The sequence below is a fragment of the Bubalus bubalis genome, chromosome 13, assembly GCF_019923935.1.
Source record: "Bubalus bubalis isolate 160015118507 breed Murrah chromosome 13, NDDB_SH_1, whole genome shotgun sequence".
Lineage (NCBI taxonomy): Eukaryota > Metazoa > Chordata > Mammalia > Artiodactyla > Bovidae > Bubalus > Bubalus bubalis.
The window spans coordinates 15,218-41,781 of NC_059169.1; the positions used below are offsets into that span (position 1 = coordinate 15,218).

At 39.1% G+C, this 26,564-nt stretch overlaps 1 protein-coding gene and 1 pseudogene across 6 annotated transcripts in view; one reads left to right on the plus strand and one right to left on the minus strand.

Annotated features, from left to right (window-relative positions):
* Positions 1-4,629: 4,629 nt before the first annotated feature.
* Positions 4,630-26,564, minus strand: part of LOC102415736 (olfactory receptor 5M9) — a 40,784-nt gene continuing 18,849 nt past the window's right edge. The window contains exons 3-5 of one of the 6 annotated variants that reach the window (XM_044927013.2): positions 12,053-12,378; positions 10,544-11,526; positions 4,630-5,885 (exon numbers count right to left, since the gene is read on the minus strand). In XM_044927013.2, coding sequence (XP_044782948.2) covers positions 10,565-11,497 — 933 coding nt within the window. In that variant the 5' untranslated portion in view covers positions 11,498-11,526; positions 12,053-12,378 and the 3' untranslated portion in view covers positions 4,630-5,885; positions 10,544-10,564. Of the gene's footprint in view, positions 5,886-7,616; positions 11,527-12,052; positions 12,379-26,564 lie in introns of those variants that run through there. The other 5 variants (XM_044927014.2, XM_025262490.3, XR_006543927.1 and 2 more) reach the window with 5 other exon arrangements.
* On the plus strand, positions 5,020-7,503 carry LOC123328926 (annotated as a pseudogene).

Genomic DNA, 26,564 nt, shown 5'->3' on the forward strand with positions numbered 1-26,564 from the left:
ACCTCTAAAAACAAACAAACAAAAAAAACTCCTAAAAAATGTAAATGTGATATGAGCTTTTAGATAAACTATTAAAAATAATTATACTTTAAAATATGTCTATAATAGTCTCGATTGAAGGCAGAGGAGAAGGGGACAACAGAGGATAGGATGGTTGGATGGCATCACTGACTCGATGGACATGAGTTTGAGCAAGCCCCTGGAGTTGGTGATGGACAGGGAAGCCTGGCGTCCTACAGTCCATGGGGTTGCAAAGAGTCAGACACGACTGAGTAACTGAACTGAACTGAACTTAGAGTAGTTTCTCCAGATTTTGGTTACCCGAGTTTCTATCCTTGTGCTAAACTAAGTGACGACAGTGTATTGAATAGCTAGGTCATTTCCAAATAAATTAAGGTTCTGAAACATTCACGACTTGACAGGACCTTCCTCTTACACAGAAACTAAAGAGATTTTTGACTATCCTGAATAGTGTCTGGTGCCATCCTAAGATGTTCACTATAAGAAAGCAATTTTTTTTCCGATAGTATCACTGATGTGTATGTTCACCAACTTATAGAATGCCAATATAAAAGTCAGTTCTTGGTTGCTTAAGGAAAATGTATGTCTTGTTATTAAATAAGGTATGAGGAATGAAATCACATTTTATGAAGGAAAAAGAAGTAGTTCTGACTTACAGGTGGCAGTTTCAGGATGAGAGAAGCAAAGGAAGGGATACAGAAAGGGATAAGGAGGTTTTATGGAAAGTGGACCCCCAGAAAAGAGTTTTGTGCCTGCTACAAGCTTTCTTGAGATGTTGAACTGCCTTTGCTAATGGATTTTAAGTTTCTTTACCTCTTAAGTGATCTGTTCTAGGCTGACCTTTGAAATCTTGTGTTAACTTCGGCTAAGTGGAGAAGTTTTGTTTCACAGTAACTTATGTGATCCTATCTGACTGTTATAAACCCTTTTGATATTTATGAACAAACCTTCCTAAATAATTGACTTCTATCTAACTTTGGGATGCTTCAGAGGGCCCCTGAGACCTCCCAAAGAGAGATATTAAACAACTTGAGTTCATTTAGCATGTTAAACTACATGGGAAGTGTTGTCAGAAAGACTGATGAATCTTCTCAAGTTATATTGTATGGTTAATGATACAGATCATCAACCATATAGATATCCTAGTAATATAGATATAATATATACATATCCTAGATAGATAGATATCTCCTAATATAGATATCCTAGAAATCATGTGACATTCATGAAAATCTGATACGTTCTGGTAAAAGGCTGTCAGTGACGTTTCTGGTTATCATACTCAGTGCTTCAGGCTACAGCAGTGACCAGGTCACTTTGCCAATTTCAGTTTAATCAGGTTTAAACACGCCGTCTATGGTTTCACACTGGTGCCTTCAAAAATACTGCTCCTTCAAGATATATGGAAAAGACTTTTCTAAGCTTACCCATAAACATTTTTGTTTGTTTGTTTGTTATCTGGTAAGCTGGTCAGACTGGAATTTAGTCTACTCTCTAGGTTAAGAGAACACAGTTTTCTTAGAATGAAGCTGTCGACCACAGATTATGAATTTCTTTACCTTTCAGTGATTTATATTTGTTTTTATAATTTTTTTTTACTTTGGTAAAGTAAATAAGCATTATTTAAGATTATGGTACATGTAGGATGGACCAAGCTTTCCCCACTCCTGCAAATTCCCTTAACCCCTCAGATTCTTCTGATGGGACCAAGGTCTCACTTCCCTCCAGAGGGACAATCCAAGCTTTTTACCAGCTGATCTTCCCCTGATATCAGAGTCAATTTGGGCATTATTTGGTCTATAATTTAGGCATGAAACTATGACTACATAAAGGAAAGATGACTTTTTGATGCAGGATGGCCATGATATTCCTTGGATTTCAGAGAAAATTGGTTAAAATGAAACTTTTTTTTTTTCTTGGAAACTGCAAAGCTGGTTCTTTTAGCATTTGCAGTTGAAAACCTCTAGGTTGTAAGGCCAGTTTTCATTCCAGTACCAAAAAAAGGCAATGACAAAGAATGTTCAAACTGCCTCACAGTGCAACTCATCTCACACGCTAGTAAAGTAATGCTCAAAATTCTCCAAGCCAGGCTTCAACAATATGTGAACCATGAACTTCCAGATGTTCAAGCTGGATTTAGAAAAGGCAGAGGAACCACAGATCAAATTGCCAGCATCCACTGGATCAAGGAAAAAGCAAGAGAGTTGCAGAGAAACATCTATTTCTGCTTTATTGACTATGCCAAAGCCTTTGACTGTGTGATCACAATAAAGTGGGGGAAATTCTTAAAGAGATGGGAGTATCACACCACCTGACCTGCCTCTTGAGACATCTGTATGCAGGTCAGGAAGAAACTGTTAGAACAGGACATGGAACAACAGACTGGTTCCAAATAGGAAAAGGAATATGTCAAGGCTGTATATTGTCACCCTGCTTATTTAACTTATATGCAGAGTACATCATGAGAAACGCTGGGTTGGATGAAGCACAAGCTGGAATCAAGATTGCCAGGAGAAATATTAATAACCTCAGATATGCAAATGACACCACCCTTATGGCAGAAAGGGAAGAACTAAAGAGTCTCTTGATGAAAGTGAAAAAGGAGAGTGTAAGAGCTACCTTAAAGCTCAACATTCAGAAAACTAAGATCATGGCATCTGGCCTCATCACTTCATGGCAAATAGATGGGAAAACAGTGGAAACAGTGGCAGATTTTATTTTGGGGGGCTCAGAAATCACTGCAGATGGTGACTGCAGCCATGAAATTAAAAGAGGCTTGCTACTGCTGCTGCTAAGTCACTTCAGTCGTGTCTGACTCTGTGTGACCCCATAAGGCTCCCCTGTCCCTTGGATTCTCCAGACAAGAACACTGGAGTGGGTTGCCATGTCTTTCTCCAATGCATGAAAGTGAAAAGTGAAAGTGAAGTCGCTCAGTCGTGTCTGACTCTTAGTGACCCCATGCACTGCAGCCTACCAGGCTCGTCCGTCCATGGGATTTTCCAGGCAAGAGTACTGGAGTGGGTTGGCACTGCCTTCTCCAAAAACACGCTTACGACTTGGAAAGAAAATGATGACCAAACTAGACAGCATGCTAAAAAGCAGAGACGTTACTTTGCCAACAAAGATCTGTCTAGTCAAGGCTATGGTTTATCCATGTGTCATGTATGGATGTGAAAGTTGGACTATAAAGAAAGTTGACCGCCAAAGATTTGATGCTTTTGAACTGTGGAGACCCAACCACGCCATCCTAAAGGAAATCAGGCCTGAATATACATTGGAAGGACAAATATGAACCTGAAACTCCAATACTTAGGCCACTTGATGCAAAGAGCTTACTCATTTGGAGGTCACTTTGATTTGCCTGTGAGTGTGGGAACCAAACCTAGGTGCAGGGTGTCAGGGACAACTGCTACTGAATAATGACATTAAAGCAAGTGCATTCCAGCCCTGTGTGACTCTCAGCACACAAGAGACTGGGAAAGCTATCTATCTTGGAGGAAGGAAAGGCAGGGCAGAGAATGTGTTTTCAGGGCCCTCCTCGCAGCTGGGGTTTGGCTCCTCAGGTCAGCCCACCAAGCCTGCTCCCAGGGCCTCAGTTCCCAGGTCAGGGCCGTGTGCCGCCTACACCTTCCGAGCCTTGCAAACACATTTCCAGGTCAGCGCGGCACTGCCCGTGGGGAAGGAGGCTTCCGGAGTGTATCAGCACCACAGCGGGTGCCATGCTGGGGTCACCTAGCCGAGGGCACCTGGCACCTCCCATGAGCGTGCCATGCTGGGGTCACCTAGCCGAGGGCACCTGGCACCTCCCATGGGCCCCCAGCGAAGAGTGGCAGGCAGAGCCCTGGCTTGCGAAAAACCGAAGTGGAGAGCACAGCTAGCTCTGGTAGAAGGAAGCAAACAGCCACGGGAGGCCTTTGCAGGCAGTTGCTGGGCCTCTCCGCATTAGGGCTCCCCGGGCAAAAAAAATCACTAAAAATTGGTAACACCAATAATGTTACACCAATAATTTAGAAAGTATTCCTGATTATGTGTTGAAAATAATTAACATAAAACTATTTGTTGCTGTTCACTCACTCAGTCGTGTCTGGCTCTTTGTGACCCCATGTGCTGCAGCATGCCAGCCTTCCCTGTCCTTCGCTGTCCCCCGGAGATTCCTCAAACTCAAGTCCATTGAGTAAATGATTATAAAGAACTCTACTTTTTAACATATGTGTATTCTAACTACAAGTGTGCTTTTTCACTTTTGGAAAATAGTATTTGAAAATGAATAAATTACATATGAATCCAAAATTTGCCTAATTCACAAATAGAAATATTTAATTTCCTCCACTTTTCTATCCATGGAATATCCTGTTTAGCTTTGTATTATATTTAGCATAATGAACATTTGTTAAAATAAATGTCTATTAAAACAAATAAAATGTTACATATTAAAGTTTTGCTCCACTGAGAAGTAAATATGGGAGCAGGATATTTTAAAATGTCTTTATTCTATTACTTAATATGACTAAAAATCTAAACCTAAAATATTACATATATTTATAAACATTTTTTTTATTAAACCTCAATTTTTGGCTTCAGAAAATTATAAATAGTCAGACGGGAGAGTTTGAGAGGGGATATATTTATTTGTTCTGATATTCTGCTTCAGAACTTCTGGGGAACTTCCCTGGTGGCTCAGACAGTAAAGCGTCTGCCTGCAATGCGGGAGACCTGGGTTCAGTCCCTGGGTCAGGAAGATCCCCTGGAGAAGGAAATGGCAACCCACTCCAGTACTCTTGCCTGGAAAATTCCATGGATGGACGAGCCTGGTAGGCTACAGTCCATGGGATCGCAAAGGGTCGGACATGACTGAGTGACTTCACTTATTCAGCTTCAATGAGCAATAATTTCTCAAGTTAAAACACACACGTTTTGGCATCTGATGACAATTCCTTACTCCTGATAACTTATCTGTCTTTAACTTGTCTCTTTTCAGCAGTTCAAAGACCAGAACACATGACTGAAGAGAATATTACCAGGGTGATGGAACTCATTCTTTTGGGTTTTCCAGTCCAGAGAGAGATTGAAATGCTTCTCTTTCTTCTCATTTTAGTGGTATATTCTCTAACTCTGGTGGGAAACATTGGCATCATTTCCTTAATCCGGTTGGATCCTCACCTTCACACACCCATGTACTTTTTTCTCAGTAATCTGGCCTTTGTAGACTTTTCTTACTCCTCATCAATAGCCCCAAAGTTCCTGGAGACCCTCCTGACCAAGCACAGGTCCATATCTCTCTATGCATGTGCGCACAGCTGGGCTTTTTCCTGAACTTCCTGATTTTGGAGACGTTCCTTCTTGCAGTCATGGCTTATGACCGCTCTGTGGCCATCTGCGATCCTCTTCTCTACATGGTGATCATGTCCCAAAAGGTGTGCATGCAACTGGTAGCAGGCCCTTACTGATACAGCTTTTCTGTTGCTTTCCTCCACACAGCTGTTACTTTTCAACTGATCTACTATGGCCCCAATGTTATTAATCACTTCTATTGTGATGATGTCCCTTTGATGGCCCTTGCCTGCTCAGACACCAGCCTCAAAGAGATCTTTATCTTTGCTGGATTCAACATGATCAGCTCTTTGACCAAGGTCCTTATTTCTTACCTATACATTGCGGCTGCCATCCTGAGAGTCCAGTCTGCAGAAGGGAGGCGCAAAGCATTCTCATCCTGTGGTTCTCATCTGACTGCTGTCACTATATTCTACGGGACTCTGAGCTTCATGTATCTGCAGCCCAAATCAAACCATTCCCTCGACACAGACGAAATGGCCTCTGTCTTCTACACAATAGTCATTCCTTTGTTGAATCCCATGATCTACAGCCTGAGGAACCAAGAGGTAAAAAATGCCTTGAGGAAAGACTCTGAAAAATGTTATTTCCTGTCTCTAATAAACATTAAGATGTATCTTGTAACACTGACTGTCTTGGAACTATGCCACACACAGATGTGTTGTTTTTATTATCTTTGATAGGTTAATTTTATTTCTACCATTTTTATATGAGCAAAATGACTTTGCACATGTGTTCTATTTTTCATATAATTATAAGATAAAAGGTTTAAAAGATTATAATGCACATTTTTAATAAATTGCTACTATTTGCATCTGTGGCACTTGATAGTTTTGACCTGGATAGTTTCTATTCAACTGATAATAAGATGTAGCCACTGCTTTAAAAAATGTTTCTATTTTATACATGGTGGAGACAGAAAAAGGGAGGTGGTAAAGTAAATTTCTTGTCCATCCCCAGGTCATTCCAGGCAGTAGCTGTTCCTCAACTGCACCCTGTCTGCTAAAAATCATTCCTCTCTGCTTCTGACTCCCACTAGATTCACTGGCAGTCACTCTCTGTAATTCCATGGTTCTCGTGTTATTTGAAAAGATGTCATTTTTCGACATGCAGATCTGGAAATCAGGGTCAGCTTTTGGAAAGTCATACTCTCTTTTTCTGTAGCAAAACAAAAATGCAGACATACCTATATTCCCTCAGCAAAGCTTAAGATCCTTTTATATTTTCGGGATTTGAAGAAATTACAATGGTTTGACAGGAAGCAGTAGTTTAAAACCAAGTTATAAATGTAGTTGCTGTCAGATGTCAGGAATATTATTCTATGTTGGGGTGGTTGTAAAGTGATGCAATCTAAGATCCACTTAAACCATCAACTGGAATTTTTTTTTTTAATTCAGATTCAAATGTTTGGTGTCTACCATGTGGGTGATATTGTGAGCTCTTCTCATAGGGCAAAATCAAAAACATTCCTGAATATGCTGAATAGTCTGCTATTTTGGAAAATACTGGCAAAAAAATGATTGTATAAGTTATTTAGAAACAGTTTAGCTTATTTTATCCAAGTTATCTTAGTAAACATTTCATTGTTAAATTAGATTTCACATTTATGTGAAGACATCAATATTGCCATGTTAAATTATTTATATTAAACTTTATTTTAATTTATGCCTCACCTAACCTCAACACCATTATTAAAGCAGCAGCAAGGTGTTCTAAGTGGATGTAAACTGTACAAATTCTGAAGAGAAGCAATGAATTGCAATCCTGATTTTCAAGTTCTTAAATCAACTTCTTTTGGGGTCAGGGAGCACAGTTGCAGAGAAATTAATCTTGGGAATCATGACTGTCCATTGCCCAAGATAAAACTCAAGAGAGGAGAACATCTTTGTTATTGCTATTTTTTAAATAATTCCAAAAGTATAATTTAAATAGTTAAAAGCACAGCAGCAAGCTTCTATAGTAAACTACAGAGTAAGGGCTGGACCTGAGATTGGCAATGTGAGAAGGGTTTAAAGGTCAGTGAATCTTTGAAAAGGAATCTGGTGCCCCTTCTGGGTAGCACACTGGATTCAGGGGAGGTTGCTGCAAAACCACAGGTTTACCAAGGAAACTTCAGATACATTTGAAGAGCTCCCAGAGCAGAAAGGATGATAGCCTGGGACACTAAGAAAAACTAAAGTGAAACCAAAGTTCTAACATTTAAAAATTACTTAAAGAAATATATTAGTTTCATCAGTCTGCATTAACAAAGGACCACACACTCATTGACTTAGAACAACAAAAATTTATTTTCTCACAGTTCTGGAGCCTACAAGTCTGAAGTCAAGGTATTGGCGGAACCAGGCTCTCTATGAAGCTCTAGGGGAGGTTCCTTCCTTGCTTTTTCCAGCTGCTCATGGTCCCAGGCATTCCTTGTCTTGTAAGCATCTTTCCAGTCTCTGCTGTCTTCTCATGGTCATCTTCCCTCTACATCTGTGTCCAAATTCCTTCATTCTTGTAAGGACATCACTCACACTGGATTAACAGTCCACCGTACTTCAGTATGACTTCATATTAACAATTGCATCTTCAACAACCCTACATCCAAATAATATCCTATAACCAAACTCTGAAGTTCTTCAGGTTAGGAATTTAACACATCTTTTGGGGGAACAATTTCACTCAGAATAAGTGCGTGTAAGTGTGTGCATGCTCAGTTGTCTTCGACTCTGTGTGACCCTATGGACTGTAACCCGCCAGGCTCCTCTGTCCACGGGGTTTTCCAGGCAAGAATACTGGAGTAGGTTGCCATTTCCTTCTCCAGGGGATGTTCCCCCAGGGATTGAAATCATGTCTCTTGCCTTGCAGATGATTCTTTGCTGCTGAGCCATTGGGGAAGCCCCACTAATAAGTAAGGACAGTTAAAGATGTGCTGACTCAAATGTATGGTGAAAACACACCTTATCTACACCTGCAAGCACAGTGCAGACAAAAAATAGCTGAGATTTCCTAAGCTTAAGAAAGATACTTGTAAATACCTAAAAAGGCTGGCGAAATGGCCTAGATGACGGGTCAAAAGGGATCCAAAACCAGTTAATGTGACAACTGGACTCTTAAAGGTCATAACAAGCCCAAGGACTCATCAAGTACTTAGGACAAAGAGATATATAACCTAATATCTAATATAGATCAGAACCTTGAGTTTTTCTCCTTCTGGTTAAGACAGAAGACAAGATGCCCTTCTCTCAATACCAGAATAGTTTCAAAGAAACTTGATCATTCTCAGGTAAAAATCATCCTACTGAGTGGTAAGATGCAGAGGTGAAGTGCCAAGGATACATTTATGGAAAGTATTATAAGAGCAAATATAGCACTATAGCTAAGTGAACTCCCAAGATGCAGTGACTTAATAAAGTAATTTACTCCTTTCTCAGGCAGCAGTATGAGTTAAGGGGTTTGGGAAAGGCAATTAGACCCTCAATATGTGGTTTCCATCTTTGTGTAAAAAGTGATCATTTCAGTGGCAACATTTTCAAGTGGGAAGGAAGAGAATACAGTCCGTATCTAATGGCTTTAACATAGAGAAGGTGATCTTTAGGTTTCAGGCACCACTTTCTACGGATGGCTCATTGCCAAGACTTGAAGCATTCTGTCTCCCACTGACGGGGGCAATGGGACGTGGTGAGCAGCTGGATGACAAAGGTTTTACTTATAAAATAAAACATAAAATAGTGGACACTGAGGAATATGTCTGCCATAAGGATCACAGAAAATGTGATTTTAAAGGGTCAAGTTATAATGATCTCTGTCCGTACGATTGTTTCTTGAGCAGCCTATCATTTCATACTTGACGCCAACTTGTTAGAAGTAAACTTGGGTGATTTAAAAACATTTAAAAAAAAAAAAACCTTTGTTAATGTAGTTTCCAATACTAATCAAATAGTACTTTTTCTTCCTACTTAGAACCTAAAGTTATGAAAAAGAACTCTCCTCCCACCATCTGCTTTTTCTCAGAACCAATCTGAGGGAATGTGGCTTGTGGGCAATTAGTAAATTAGCCTGAGTAACAATACTTTCTGTGCTTAAATGAATCCATCTTTCCCGTGATACTACCACAAGTAACTGTTACTTCTCAGAGTCTTTCTCCACACGTTCAGTTGTGCACCCCTCTTAACTGGATTAGCCCTTAAACAAGAATAAACTCATTCATGAGAAATTGCTTCTGCTTCCGATTTGCTTTTATGCTGGTATTATTAGCAAGAGTCAACAAGGACAAAAAATGCATTCCACTTATATTAAGAATGAAGGTAGATTAAGTGGACACCAATCAACATAAATTGAATTGTAAATGTGTAATCAGACTTAAGGAGCTAAATACAGACCTAAGAATGTAATGTTAGTGACAAGACTTTGGAATCAAACAATACCTTCATCATAGCAATGAAATGTTTAACAGGACATTCTTCTGATCAAAAGTTAGATTTTAAATGACAAAAATCCATATTGCTTCATTTTTTTAAACTATGAGAAGGACATAATAGGCTTTACTCAGAAATTTTTCACCTATTTAAATTAATGAAGAGAAAAACAACTAGACAAAATCCAAACCAAAGAGTACAATTACGGTGAGTCAACAGATTGTTTGAAATACAAATACTGTTAATTATAGAGCAATACATACTGAGAGTTAACCTTCTGATTGATTCATGACACTAGTTGAAGATTCTGAATACATGTTTGTTTTCAAGAGTCCATGCATGTATGAATGTTATTGAAAGCTTTTTTGGTAAATGAGGATCCAGCAACGTTTATATTCATGGAAAAGTGATGAAGTCTTAATTTTTTCTCATGAAATTATATATTACTTATAAAACAAGTGAAAAGCAATTATATATAGAAAATATCCTAAGAAAGCATATTCAAGTCTTACAAAGATAACTCCAGTTTAACGTGTGCTTATCCAAATGTGTTTATGAGTTATCCGATCACCACACTTAGCACAGTTTCACATACACTGGGACTCACAGTAATAGGTCAGGGTTAGAATGTTTGCATATGTAGATAAAGGAGGCTTAGTCCTGAGAGTCCGTTCATGGGGTAAACCATCACTGTGTTAGACTGGACCTCTTAGTATATTTGTGTTGCCTGTATACAGTCTATTTTAAACAGGGTTATTTATATGCCTGGACATTTATAACAGGAAGCGGCATACCCGGAATTATGTACTGCAGGTTCACTGCCTCAAGCTTGCCTTGACGTTTGCTTTGTTGACCGCCTCTTTCACATCTTCGTTCCTCAAACTGTAGATCATGGGACTCAGCATGGGAATCACTGTGGGGTAAAACACGGCCACCATCTTCCCCCGCTCCACAGACTCTTCAGTGGGCCTCCTGAGATACATGAAGAGGAGAGCCCCATAAAACACGGCAACAGCTGTCAGGTGGGACCCACACGCGGAGAATGCCTTCCTCCTGCCATCGGCAGAGCGCATGCGCAGCACGGCCGCTATGATGAGGGTATAGGACATGAGAACCACTGAGAGGGAATATGTGAAATTCATCCCAGCAATAACAATCATGGTGCATTCTTTACTGTGGACCCCTCCACAGGCAATCTTGATAAGAGCACGGTCAGCACAATAGAAGTGGTTGATTTCAAAGTTTCCACAGAAGTACAGGCCATATGTCCACAGTGTGCAGATTAGGCTAACAGAGAACCCACAGATGTATGTCACAGAGATGAGACGAGCACAGACAGTCCTGGACATTTCACTGCCATAAAGCAGAGGGCTGCAGATGGCCATGTAGCGATCAAAGGCCATCACAGCCAAGATACATACTTCCACGTGGACAAGGCCTGTGAAGAAGTAACACTGCACCAAACACCCCACATAGGAAATGGTTTTTGTCCCTGATAGTAAGTTTTCCAGCATCTTCAGAGTGACCTTGGAAGAGAACCACACATCCACAAAAGACAAATGACTCAAGAAAAAGTACATGGAGCTCTGAAGCTGGAAGCTGATGCTGATCAAAATAATCATACCAATGTTCCCTATCAGAGTGATCATGTAAACTACTAGAAACACCACAAAAAAGAGAACTTGAAGTTCCTGATGACTGGTCAACCCCAGAAGAACAAATTCTGTCACATCTGTGAAATTTGGCATTGCCTTCACTTAGACCCAGTCTGCATTGCCTATGGACAAATTAAAAGAAATGAATGGATTTATTTTATTCTTGAAAATTTTGAGTCATGTTTATCAGTATTCTAGTTCAAATAATATAAAAATCAACATAGACTTTGCACAAAGTTTAATATAAGAGTATATAATCATTTATTTCCTTTAATAGGCCTTATAAGTAATTATTACAATATTTATTAGTTTCTTAACTCTAAAACAATTACATTCACATACTACTAGTATTAGACACTTATTTTTGATAAATTATTTCAATGATGCTAACATCATAGAGTGCTAATAGAAGTAAAGCTAGACTGAGAGTCATCAGAGAATGACCAAATCCATTTAAACATATTGTCTTATAGGAAATGACTTGAGACTCATAAATGTAAATATTCAATAAGGTCAGACAACCACTTTGTGCTGACCAGGGAAGTAATAAGAGTGAATCATTGAAATGCCATTGAATACTATTTTTGTGTATGATGGTTGCCTTTCATTGTCTATATTAATACAAAGGCACATGTAATATTAACTTACTCATTTCCCTATGACTTGGAAGATATCCTTTTTTTAAATGCATTTGTTTATTTTTGGCTGTTGTTGGGCGCCTCTTGGTTGGGGTGTGTGGGCTCCTCACTGCAGGGCTTCTCCTGTTGTGGAGCACTGACTCTAGGTGAGCAGACTTCAATGGTCGTGGCTTACAGGTTCTAGAGCACAGGCTCAGTAGTCGTGGCTCTCGGGCTTAGCTGCTCCATGGCGTGTGGAATCTCCCTCCAACCAGGGATTGAACTTATGTCCCCTACATTGGTAGGCATATTCTTATCCACTGAGCCACCAGGGAAGTCCAGAAGATATCTTCTTATCTACGGAATTTTATGGGAGGATTGTTTTAAACCTTGGTCTTACAATCTAGTCAATGACATACTTTTCTACACTATGCCAGCATATGATGTAAAAAGCTTTCAACTAATGAAAACCCTAGTCATGTTTTATTTTATTTAGCTATATATTTCACTTGCTTGATTACTGCTGCTTGCAGGATGAGGTAAGCGGTATTTAACAACACAGACTGTATCAGTTTAACAGTTATCTCAGAAAAGTAAACCACAAGTGGATCAATCACCATATCAAAATTATATCAATAGATAAATTCTATATACATATAAAATAAAATTCAGGTGCCATGCTCTTAAAATTATTGTCTTATTTCAGATTCTACTGCTTTTCAGCAAAAGTCCATTATATGTATAATTATTTATTTTCAAATTCAATGTCATTACAATTAAAATGTCCACAAGGAATGTTTTCTCTGTTTAATACACTTCCCTAGATAAGTCTTCTGAGAAGTAAACTGCTCTGAGTACTTAGGGATGCATCTGTAGGATTAACATCATCTCGGGAATATAAGATCCCCATAATAACATTGCTTGAAGGGACTATTATGACATAAAATGGTCTGTAGTTATAATTGCTTATAATAATTCATTTACAAACATCAAAACCAATATTATGTCAAATATATTTGCTATATTATATTTATTATTTACTATATCTAGAAGTAGTCTAAGTTTTGCAATATGAAATTGAACAAGCTACACGAGATTTTGGTTTGCATCATAATTGATTCTTCTTGAAAAAGAGTGAATGAAAAATACAGAAATGAGACAATTTAGGGAATAGAACTACTGTGAGACGAAAAAGGAGCATGCTGATAAACACAGAAATAAGAAGAGGCAAATGCACACAGAGTAGTGCATTTGAGGATGTGACTTTTGAGGATGTGACTTTGAGGATGTGACTTTTCAGTTATGGGCAAGTAGCCAGTTATGTAAAAATATTGAGGAAAATGAAGCATGCTGAGACAATTTAGGGAACAGAACTACTGTGAGACGAAAAAGGAGCATGCTGATAAACACAGAAATAAGAAGAGGCAAATGCACACAGAGTAGTGCATTTGAGGATGTGACATTTGAGGATGTGACTTTGAGGATGTGACTTTTCAGTTATGGGCAAGTAGCCAGTTATGTAAAAATATTGAGGAAAATGAAAATACAAACAGTTAGAAGAGGAACTATTTTTAAAAATGTATAAACTCTACGATTGTATCATGGCTCCCTCCAACTAGTAGCAACTCACAATTTGGAAGCTGATTAATCTTTGTAAACACTCTTCCTACCCCTGAAATTATTCATATGGGAATTAAATACATCATAGAGAAAATTATTTGGGCACATAACAGTCACTGATATTTCAGTTCTGGTCTGGGTTCACCTGTACCCTGTATTTTCATGATCATAGATCTTCTGGCTTCTAAGTGTGGATAAACTAAGCCAGATGAGAGTTACTGATTTTGACTGGGAGATAGAGCTAAGACCAAGAATTTTCATATATAAAAACTCTTACCTCTGCTTGGTGAACCCATAATTACCTAATTAACAGAGTTTGATTTGGATTATTGGTACAACTAATTATAAGAGGATGAGATAGTTAGATAGCATCACCAACTCAGACATGAGTCTGAGCAAACTCTAGGAGATAGTGAAGGACAGAGGAGCCTGGCATGCTGTAGTCCATGGAGTCTCAAATAGCCAAATATGACTTAGTGACTGAACAACACCAGCAACTAAGTATAAAATATATAAAAAATCATCAAGGCACCTAAGAAACAAAGTAATACTACTTCTCCAATTTCCCTTCTTGTGTGATATGTGGGTTTTCTTCCACTTTTCATAATCAATCATTAACTCTGTGATAGTAGAGTTTGTCTCATTCATTTTAGAACACTTCAAACTGACTACATTAGTTGTTATATATTGTAGACATTCAGGGATATTCACACATGATTTTTAAGCATCCTGATCTCCAGATCAGCTTCATAGAATGCATTACTGTGTCCATAACTAATAAAATCTCTATTAAAAAAGGTAAGATATTAGCTAACTTTTGTTGAATCCTTACACAATCTTTTATAAATAAAGGTCCCATGAGAGAGGTTCTAATTAGCATATCTTTCTAAAAAATGAGAAAACTGAAGCACTGACAGACTAAGAGGCTCTCCTTGGATCCGACATCTGCAAACTGGCCAGACGGAAATGCAAACCAATTAACTGAACTCTAGGGGTACACTCAACAACTTTATATCACTACTGCCTCTTTGATAACTTTTTCTAATATTCTATTTCTCTACATTTAAAATGCAGTTTGATTATCATCCAAAAAAGGGGAAAAGTTATCCTTTTGATAATTCATGCTTGATGAACCAGAAGAGCTTGACATGGCTATAGAGCCTGAAAAACAGAGTTCTTGGACCACCATTGGTCCTCTATGCCTCTCAAGGTTCAGTTCAGTTCAGTTCAGTCGCTCAGTCGTGTCCGACTCTTTGCAACCCCATGAATCGCAGCACGCCAGGCCTCCCTGTCCATCACCAACTCCTGGAGTTCACTCAGACTCACGTCCATCGAGTCAGTGATGCCATCCAGCCATCTCATCCTCTCTCGTCCCCTTCTCCTCCTGCCCCCAATCCCTCCCAGCATCAGAGTCTTTTCCAGTGAGTCAACTCTTCACATGAGGTGGCCAAAGTACTGGAGTTTCAGCTTTAGCATCATTCCTTCCAAAGAAATCCCACACCTGATCTCTTTCAGAATGGACTGGTTGGATCTCCTTGAGAGTCCAAGACCCTCAAGAGTCTTCTCCAACACCACAGTTCAAAAGCATCAATTCTTTGGTGCTCAGTTTTCTTCACAGTCCAACTGTCACATCCATACATGACCACTGGAAAAACCATAGCCTTGACTAGACGGACCTTTGTGGGCAAAGTAATGTCTTTGCTTTTCAATATGCTATCTAGGTTGATCATAACTTTCCTTCTAAGGAGTAAGCGTCTTTTAATTTCATGGCTGCAGTCACCATCTGCAGTGATTTTGGAGCCCAAAAAAATAAAGTCTGACACTGTTTCCACTGTTTCCCCATCTATTTCCCATGAAGTGATGGGACCAGATGCCATGATCTTCGTCTTCTGAATGTTGAGCTTTAAGCCACCTTTTTCACTCTCCAATTTCACTTTCATCAAGAGGCTTTTTAGTTCCTCTTTACATTCTGCTATAAGGATGGTATGATCCCATAGTCCTAGGGCCAGATGACCGAAGTAACTTCTCATAGAGAGCCACTTTATTAAATAACTGTGCATCATCTTTTAAAGCAATTAAGCATATAGAATGTATAATTTAGAAATTTTTAAAAATCACTTTCATTACCTTTTCAGGAATTTTACACACACACACAATACAGCAAAGGTATAATTATTTCTTCAATATAGTGAAAGACAGGGAAGTATGGCATGCTACAGTCCATGGGATGGCAAAGAGTAGGACACAACTTAGTGACTGAACTGGGAATAACAATCATTCCCAAAGACACAATACTTTCAATTCCATTCAGATACATTTTAAAACACAATGTGGAAATCACTGGGTTTGTAGGGAAGATATAAAAGGCAAAACCTAAAGAGCAAAAATTCTTGTAAGTCCCTATGGTAGCAAGATATTCTTATGAATTTTTATATCAACTATTAATATAAATAGTAATATTTCCCAAGTATATAATTCCAGAAAATAAAACACTGTGATAACAAATAGGTCCACAAGTAAGGTCTTAGTCTCTTCTTCAAAAAAGGGCTAAAAACTAAAGATGTGACTGCATTAATCTCTATTGCAAAGAGTATAAAATTTGCAGACCTACCTTCAGCAGCAACAAGAAAACGATGATAATTCCTCACTATTTATAATAGAATCTTGAACACTGCACACATTGAGAGCATCTCCCCAAGGAACTATCCAGATAATGATGAAACACATTATAATTAAAATTATAGAAATATCTCAGGAGTAAGGGAAGTTAAGGAGGGTTAATTAGAAGAATGTCTTCTGATAACATTACATGACCAGTATCCTTAATGTCATGGGTATAATCTCTCCCATCTTCACATGGTATAATGCCTGCCTCAGGAAAGCACCTTGGACCTCAGGAAAACATTCTTGGTTTGCATTATGCAATGTTGTTCGGTCACGTTCTTTTATATTGTACTTTAGTTCTAATAAGCATTATCTTTCCGGCCAAACACAGCAATGCACACCCTATGCATCTCATGGCTGCTGAAGAGATCCCAGGTGCCTCCAAAGTACAGATCACAGAGAAATGTCTAGGGAGAATGAGTACAAGTAGAGGTCATTGGTGGAGAAGTTGATTGTAGTAGAACAATTCATCAGTGAACTCTTTTCAGGCTCTTTTTGGAGTCAGTAGAGCATCAACTTCGATGTCAGTTAGAGTGGAAATAAAATCTTAACTCTGCACCATAATTAACTGCCTGTCTTTGGAAAAGTAAGGATTCTCAGTTTCAAAGTTCATCTGTAGAAAAAGGAAACTGCTGTCTCCAGTGAGGTACGGGGATTGCAGACAACATAGGGAAATTCCTAGCACAACGCCTGTCTCTGATAAGGCAGTCAAAAAATTGAGACGAGCTGTGAATTTTTACCTATTAACAGTTTTGTGATCGTGATCAGTACGATCTCTGTGTTGAAGGGTAAAATAAAAAAAAAACTAAGTAAAATAATTCTGAGGTTCAGTTTCTCCACAAAATATGGATAGTAGGGGCTTCCCTGGTGGCTCAGACTGAAGAGTCTTCCTGTAATGCAGGAGACCCAGGTTTGATCCCTGAGTCCTGAAGATCCTCTGGAAAAAGGAATGGCTATCCACTCCAGTATTCTTGGTGCTTCTCTGGTAAGCTCAGACATTAAAGATAGCTAGCAGATTAAAGAATCTGAGTGGAAACCAAGATTGTTCACAAATTCCCATTTGTACTACCTCAATTTTGCTGGGAAATCATGGACAGAATAATACTCAGGCAAAGTTTTCCTCTTCAGTGCCCAAGGATCCCAGACTCCTTAGTTCCTTCTCACCTTTTATGGAGAAGCTACATAAGGCAAACTCATTGGCACCAGATTATTATAACTTAACTTGCACTCCCTCAAGAAAAAGGGAATTTAAAACAAGAAAGCATTGTGTGTGTGTGTGTCTGTATGTGTGTGTGTGTGCGCGCGTGTTAAACAGGAAGAGAGCAAGGAAGAGAGTCAAGGTTAAATACATTTTATACTAGAGATACTTAACTATAAAAAAATTGATAGATATATGAATAAATGTATGAATGAGATCCATTTTTTAAAGTGCTTTACAGAGCTATCCTGAATTTTCTGCAAATAGCAAAATTGCTTTAAATTCTCCAAAAGAATCAAGATTTGGGGAGATTATGAGCTAGAAGTGATCTTGGAGGTCAGATACTTCATCCTAAAAATTAACTGGATGAATGACACAAAATGAGTGGTTTAAGGTCACCTGCAAATTATTTTGAAAATTTGAAACTAAAACCAGGAACATGACTTAACCAAGAATCTTGACATCATCATTCTTCATGCAACACTGAAACAAATCTCAAAAGAGTAGAGAAAGTGGTTCACTTAAAAAAAAAAAAAAAAAAGAGGTGACAAATATTATCCAAATCCACTTGCCAAATTCACTTGCTAAATTCAGACTTAAATTGGAGAAAGTAGGAACAACCACTAGACTATTCAGCTACGGCCTAAGTCAAATCCCTTACAATCATACAGGGGAAGTGACAAACAGATTCAAGGGATTAGATCTGATAGACAGAGTGCCTGAAGAAGTATGCACGGGGGTTCATGACATTGTACAGAAGGCAGGGATCAAGATGATACCCAAGAAAAAGAAGTGCAAACACACAAAACGGTTGTTTAAGAAGGCCTCACACATAGCTGAGAAAAGAAGAGAAGTGAAAATCAAAGGAGAAAAGGAAAGATATACCCATTCAAATGTAGAGTTCCAAACAATAGCAAGGAGAGATAAGAAAACCTTCCTCGGTGATCAGAAAAAAAGCCTTCCTTGGCAAAGAAATAGAGGAAAAAATAGAATGGGAAAGACTAGAGATCACTTCAAGAAAATTAGAGATATCAAGAAAATATTTCATGCAAAGAGGAGCACAATAAAGGACAAAAGTGGTATGGATCTAACAGAAGCAGAAGATATTGAGAAGAGGTGGCAAGAATACACAGAAGAGCTGTACAAAAAAGATCTTCATGACCCAGATAACCACAATGGTGTGATCACTCACCTAGAGCCAGACATCCTGGAAGGCGAAGTCAAATGGGCCTTAGGAAGCATCACTGTGAACAAAGCTAGTGGAGGTAATGGAATTCCAGTTGAGCTATTTCAAATCTTAAAAGATGATGCCGTGAAAGTGTTGCACTCAGTATGCCAGCAAATTTGGAAAACTCAGCAGTGGCCATGGGACTGGAAAATGTCAGTTTTCATTCCAATCACAAAGAAAGGCAATGCCTAAGAATGCTCAAACTACCACACAATTGCACTCATCTCAGATGCGAGTTAAGTAATGCTCAAAATTCTCCAAGCCAGGCTTCAGCAATACATGAGCCATGAAATTCCAGATGTTCAAGTTGGTTTTAGAAAAGGCAGAGGAACCAGAGATCAAATTGCCAACATCCGTTGGAAAAACATTGAAAAAACAAGAGAGTTCCAGAAAAAAAAACATCTATTTCTGCTTTAATGACTATGCCAAAGCCTTTGACTGTGTGGATCACAATAAACTGTGGAAAATTCTGAAAGAGATGGGAATACCAGACCACTTGACCTGCCTCTTGAGAAATCTATATCTAGGTCAGAAAGCAACAGTTAGAACAACAGTCTGGTTCCAAATCAGGAAAGGAGTCTGTCAAGGCTGTATCTTGTCACCCTGCTTATCTAACTTATATGCAGAGTACATCATGAGAAACACTGGGCTGGATGAAGCACAAGCTAGAATCAAGATTGCTGGGAGGAATATCAACATCCTCAGATATGCAAATGATACCACCCTCATGGCAGAAAGTGAAGAAGAACTAAAGAGCCTCTTGATGAAACTGAAAGAGGAGAGTGAGAAGGTTGGCTTAAAGCTCAACCTTCAGAAAACTAAGGTCATGTCATCTGGTCCCATCACTTCATAGCAAAAAGATGGGAAAACAGTAGAAACAGTGACAGACTTTATTTTGGGGGCTCCAGAATCACTGCAGATGGTGACTGCAGCCATGAAATTAAAAGACACTTACCAACCTAGACAGCATATTAAAAAGCAGAGACATTTCTTTTCCAGCAAAGGTCCATCTAGTCAAGGCTATCATTTTTCCAGTAGTTATGTATGGATGTGAGAGTTGGACTATAAAGAAAGCTGAGCACTGAAGGATTGTTGCTTTTTAACTGTGGTGTTGGAGAAGACTCTTGAGAGTCCCTTGGACAGAAAGGAGATCCAACCAGTCCATCCTAAAGGATATCAATCCTGAATATTCATTGGAAGGGCTAATGTTGAAGCTGAAACTCCAATACTTTGGCCACCTGATGCAAAGAACTGACTCATTTGAAAATACCCTGATGCTGGGAAAGATTGAAGGTGGGAGGAGAAGGGGATGACAGAGGATGAAATGGTTGGATGGCATCACCAACTCAGTGGACATGAGTTTGAGTAAACTCCAGGAATTGGTGATGAACACGGAGGCCTGATATGCTGCAGTCCATGGGTTGCAAAGTGTCGGCCACGACTGAGTGACTGAACTGAACTGAGTAGAATTCACTGGTAAAAACATGGGCTATGGAGTCAACTTGTTGAATTCCCATTCTGGCTTTAACAATTTTGATCCATGCACTCTGGACAATGTCTCTTGATATTTCTGGGCTTCATCTTTTTTTTTTTTTTTTTTTTTTTTTTTGTCAAACTGGATTCCTTATATGGGCAGGTTTATTTTGAGGATTATGCAACAGAAAGTATGCACTATGGAACATACTGTTCTCCATACATGTCTGTGTGTTTGTGTGCATGCTCAGTCGTTTCTGACACTTTGTACATCCATGGACTGGGTAGTCATCAATAAATGGGAGCTATGAGTCATTAAGTAAAGAATCATAGAGAATGGCATTCAATATATTCCTTATCATCCACCTAAATGACTCAATGAATTATATAAGTAATAGTACCTAAAATAGTAAATATCCACACTTTTCTGGTCATTGGTATTTCCTTTTTCTTTGTCATTTATGAATCATAAGTCTAGTTTTGGCACATGATTGCCCAAATAAGAAAGCAGAGTTTTGATGGTTATAAATAAATGTATAACACAGAAGTCTACATATCTTTGAAGGAAGAGCCATTTTAGAAAGAGCATCAATGTCATGGCTCTTCTGCTGAATAATGCAGGCAGGATTTATATTATTTGTAGATTGGTGCCATTTCCTTAAGAGATTATACATATAGGTGAGTATTAAGTAATTGCTTTGTTAGCTTGTATTTTGCACTAAATGAGTTCTCTGGAGAAATAACAATTGGGTACAATGCAGATTTGCCATGGGGCCCAACTGGTTTCTGGTGCTTTTCTTCTTTAGATTCCGTGTCAATATTTTCCTTCATACATTGGTAAGTCTACATCATAATACTGATGTCTGCCATCGATACTCATGCCATATTCTGTTACCCGTAATATTTGTTTAATCCAATTTAACACAATTTCTTCCACACAATTATCATAACTTTGTGCCACAACCTATTACCATCTCACTTTGGGTTATGGGTTGAAAAGTTTATTTATATCAAAATCTTGACTCCCAGTACTTCTGAATATGGCTGAATTTGTAGATATAGTTTTTAAAGAGGAAATTAAATTGTAATCGGCTCAAATCGTGCATCCTAACGCAAGATGACTGGTATCTTTTTTAAGAAAGGAGATTAGAACATACACACAGGAAAGACTGTGAGAGACACAGGAGGTGATGGCTGTCTATAAGCCAGACAGAAGCTTCAGAATGAAACCAACCCTACTAACATTTTGATCTTGAATTACTTACTATCCTCCAAACTGGAAGGAAATCAGTCTCTTTCGTTTAAGCCACCCCAGTCTGTGGTACTTAGTTATAGCTGCTGCTGCTAAGTCACTTCAGTCGTGTCCGACTCTGTGCAACCGCAGAGACGGCAGTCCACCAGGCTTCCCCGTCCCTGGGATTCTCCAGGCAAGAACACTGGAGTGGGTTGCCATTTCCTTCTCCAACGCATGAAAGTGAAAAGTGAAAGTGAAGTCGCTCAGTCGTGTCTGACTCTAGCGACCTCATGGCCTGCAGCCTACCAGGCTCCTCCGTCCATGGGAATTTTCAGGCAAAAGTACTGGAGTGGATGCCATTGCCTTCTCCGTTAGTTATAGCAGCCCTCGCAAACTAATATGTTCTGCCTTCAGTAGACAAAGAGACTGATTTCATATTCAAAGGAAGTTTTGCTTCTTTGAAAAGTAGTATCATTTTTAATATATTTCAAACATTTACAGTACACATTCAAAATGTGCACAAAACATGTTTACAATTTATTGAATTTTTTCAAAGTAAAAATGCGTTTATGACCAAACTTCTAAACTGAGTAGAAGACCAACACTACATCAGACAAACTTCTCATCTTCTTTCTGAGTCAGTATTCCTCAAGTTAGATGAATCTTTATTTTTAGCACTCTACATAACTTGTGTCTTTTTCTGAATTTTACACAAGTGAAATCAAACAGAACACATTCTTTGATGTATAGTCTTCTGGTGAAAAGTCTGTTGATATCTGAACATTATGTTGATGATTGTTTTAGCTTGTTTGGACTGCTATAGTAATTATAACATAAGCATTTATTTATCACTGTTCTGAAAGCTGGAAGTCTAAGATTGGATTGGGTTCTGATGAAAGCATTCTTCCTGGTTTGTAGATGGCTGTCTTTTTGCTGTGCCCACACATCACATGGGGCAAGGGAGTACCCTGGGCTCTTTTATGAGGGCACTAATCCAGTTCATGGGCTTCCCTAGTAGCTCAGAAAGTACAGAATATTCCTGCAATGCAGGAGTCCTGAGTTTGATACTTGTGTAGGGAATGTTCCCTGGATCAGGAAATGGCAACCCACTCCAGTATTCCTGCCTGGAGAACCACATGGACAGAGGAGCCTGGCGGGTTACAGTCCATGGGGTCACAGAGTCGGACACGACTAAGCATGAGCAGGCACTAATTCAGTTCATGAGGGCAAAGCCAAGCCTTCATGACCTAATGACCTCCCTAAAGCCCCCGCTTCTAAATAGCAACGGTTCTTTTATTACCGTAAGTGTAGAGATCAAGTTGACAACATTCACTGAATCATGGAGAAAGCAAAGGTGTTCCAAAAAAAATCTACTTCTGATTGTACTCCAACTATACCAAAAAATCTGGAACAAACAACCTCATTTAAAATGTATAAATCTGAACACCTGGCCAAAGACAATATACAGATAGTAAATCAGCATATCAAAAATACTCAAAATCATATATCGTTAGGAAATTACAAACTAAAACAACAGTAAAGTAGCACTGCACACCTATTAGATCAGTAAACTCAAAAAGGGGGGCGGGGGACAGGGCTTGTCTGGTGGCTCAGTGGTAAAGAATCTGCCTGACAATGCAAGACACTCAAGTTCGATCCCTTACCCAGGAAGATCCCACATGTCACAGAAAAACTTAGCTGGATTTTTCCTCAGCTAAACAAGGCTCACCTGTGACCTGAACACTACATGTCTAGTACTTAGTAAACAGCTTTGAAAAAGTGTCCAAAAATTATCACACAATTATACACAGGAGCTCTACTTCTAATAGCTAAAAACTTTCAAATATCAGGATGTCTTCGATAGATGACTGCATAAACAAACTGGGATACATCCAAAGTGAAGGGGAGCAAATGCCACCCCAAAATATACCCCTTCAGCATGAGAATTAGTTGGACTTAATTAACTATTTTTTTTTAAGAGGACACATGATCATCTCTGAAACCCAAGTTCAAGACGGCTCTTCTGAGTCACATTTACAAGAGAAATCTCATTTCAAAAGAATTCTCTGTATATACCAGATAGAAGGATGACAGTCTTGTGAAACTCTTTTTTTTATCAATAGGGAAAGCTAAGATGTAAATATGTACAACAACCATACCCTTCCTTTCCTTTGGTTTTATTTTTTAATATTTATTTGTTTTTTTATTTGGCTGCACCAGGTCGACCTTCATTGAGGCAAGCCAGATATTTAGCTGTGGCATGCAAACTCTTAGTTGTGGCATGGGAGATCTAGTTCTCTGATCAGGGATGGGACCTGGGCCTCCTTCTTAAGGAGTGTCCAGTCTTAGCCACTGGACCACCAGGAAGCCCCTGTTTTGTTTTTAGATGAAGACGGTATCTAAGGTGATATCTTGGGCCATTTCAGTCACTGACTCAGTTTCCCGAGTTTCTCCAAAGCATACACAAGGTGCACATTATTAAACTGGTTTGCAAAAAAGGAAAGGTAGTTCATACTACAACACTGTATGCTTACAAATATGTAAATAGTAAATGGCATGTTATTTATTTTTAATTACTATGGGAAAAAAGAATGTAGTATTGGTACATGTTACAAAATGAATAAACATTAAAAACATCTTTAGTGAAAAAATCCACATAGAAAAGGCCACCCAGATCCCATATTCACCATGTCTGCTTTACATCCACCAAATTTGTCCAAATGTCTGAAAATCTCAGTAACAATCTAAAAAAATATTGGATGCGGATGGGAAAAAAGATATTTTCATACAATTGGACAACTGCTGAAAGTGGAAGTGGGGCTGTGGATTACATTATAATGTAGAAACTATATGATTTCCTGATTTTGGAGATTATGTGCTGGTTCCACAGGAGAATGCGCCCATTTTGGATAAAACGCATGGAGTATTTTAGGTGATGTGGCAAATGTGAGTATTTTTTTAACCATTATTAAGAGTTTACTGCACATTTTAAGTTACTGAAAAGTAAATTATTTTTCAAAACAACCACGTCAATACCACAAAAGAAAATCAGATCAGACAGGCTTGAAACTTTCTTATAGAGGCCAAGACTTACCCAGACAAAGTTCAAGGGAAGTTGTGATGCTCATTGTCCTTGAAGGAGTCCACATGGAATTTACAAACAAAATTTCCCACATAACTTCACAAAAAGTTGTTAGAATACATTCAGTAAAGTTGAATAATTTGGGATCAATTTACAATCATATAAAATACTACAATTTACAATCTAAATCAATATACGAAAATCACTTGTGTTTCTATACACTAGTAACAATCAGAAACAAAAATTAAGAAAAAACTTAACCAAGGACATAAAAGACCAGTAGTTAGAAAACTAGAAAGCACTGATAAAGAAACCAAAGAAAACACAAATAAACAGAAAAATATTCCATGCTCATGCACTGGAAAAATGAGTTATTAAACTGTCCATTCTAACCAAAGCCATCAGCAAATGCACTGCACTCAAAATATAATATCCAATGGCATTTTTCATAGAAATAGAAACATTCCTAATAATATTCTGCAACAACTAAGGACCCTGAACAGCCCAAAAGACTCTGAGAAAGAAGAATGAACCTGGAGGCATCTTCCTCTCTGACTTCAAACTACATCATGGAGCTGTAGTAACCACAACAGTGAGGGACTGGCACAAACACAGGCACAGGGACTCGAGGAAAGAATAGAGCGCCCGGGAATAAAGCCACATGTATGTGGACAGTTCATGAAAATCAAGCCAAGGACATGCAAAGAGGAAAGGACAGTCCTTTCAAGAATCAGTGACAGGAAAACTGGCCACCTACACCAAAGAACATCACTGGGCATCCTCTAGATCATCTAACAGAAATCTAACTAAAAACTCACCATTTTGCACATGGAGCTCTTTTCCACCCCCAACCCCACCCCCCGACCCCCCACCCTCCGCCAACGAGTTCTCTGAGATGGACCTCCGGTCAGCGCTCAGCTGGACACAGGAAACGTCTACTTCATCCTCATTTTTCCCTCTTGCAGCGCCCCCTTGCTGGTGGGCACCGAGGCAACCCCCCTCCTCTCAGCCTGGACACAGCCCCATTATCCAGGAGCCCAAGCCCTGACGGTGCTGAGAAGACAAAGCTCTCACCAGCTGGTCACCGAGCTGAATCTGAAGGCAAATGTCCTGTCCCCACAGGTCAGAGGTGGGGTTGGTGCCCCAAGCAGGCCACCAGAGAAGAGCGGGCAGCCCTGCACTCACAGACCCCAGAGGGCTCACCCAGAACCAGCTTTGCTGTGAGCACTCAGACTGGAAACCCAAACTGAAACGGAGCCAAAAATCTCCATGACACTGCTCAACACACAGCCAGGGAACAATTGATTAAAATTGATTAAAAACCATACAGAATGAAAGGAACATAAACACAAACTTTGCAACTGACACCACATTTCAATTAAAACTATAAACATTTTAGAAAACAACAAAAGATCTACATGACCTTGAGTCTGGTGATGAGTTCTAAAACACAACAAAAAAGCCAATATACAAAATGTTTTAAATAAATTAATTAAAACACTGACTTTTAAAAATGTATACATTCACTCTGTAAAGGACCTTACTCAAGAAAACCAAAGGACAAAGTGTTAGGGGAACCACTAACTAAAACTACCTGCCCGTCCTTGTCAGGCACCAGAGAAACCACTTGCCGGAGTCATCTTACAACAGGAGGTCCTGGGTAAGGAACAAGGAACTAACAAGCTACCACCAACCAGAAGAATTCAGGAAAGGTCAAAGGAGATGGGAGATTCCAATCCATAGGTCTTACCAACCTCCCAGGATCCTCCTTGCTAGAATCCACCTTGGATGAGTGATGCATATGCCACCAGGAAGGACTCCAATTCAGAATGACTGGCCAGAGATAAACCAGAAACTAATCCAATGCCCATAAAACCCGAGACTGTGAGCCACGTGGCAGAGCAGTTCTCTCAGCTTCCCTCACCCTCCTGCCCTCCACCCAGGCAGCCCTTCCCAATAAAACCTCTTGCTTTGACAGCACAGACAAACATTAATATTTTTTTTAAAACAACACATATCTGATAAAGAATTTGTACTCAAATTA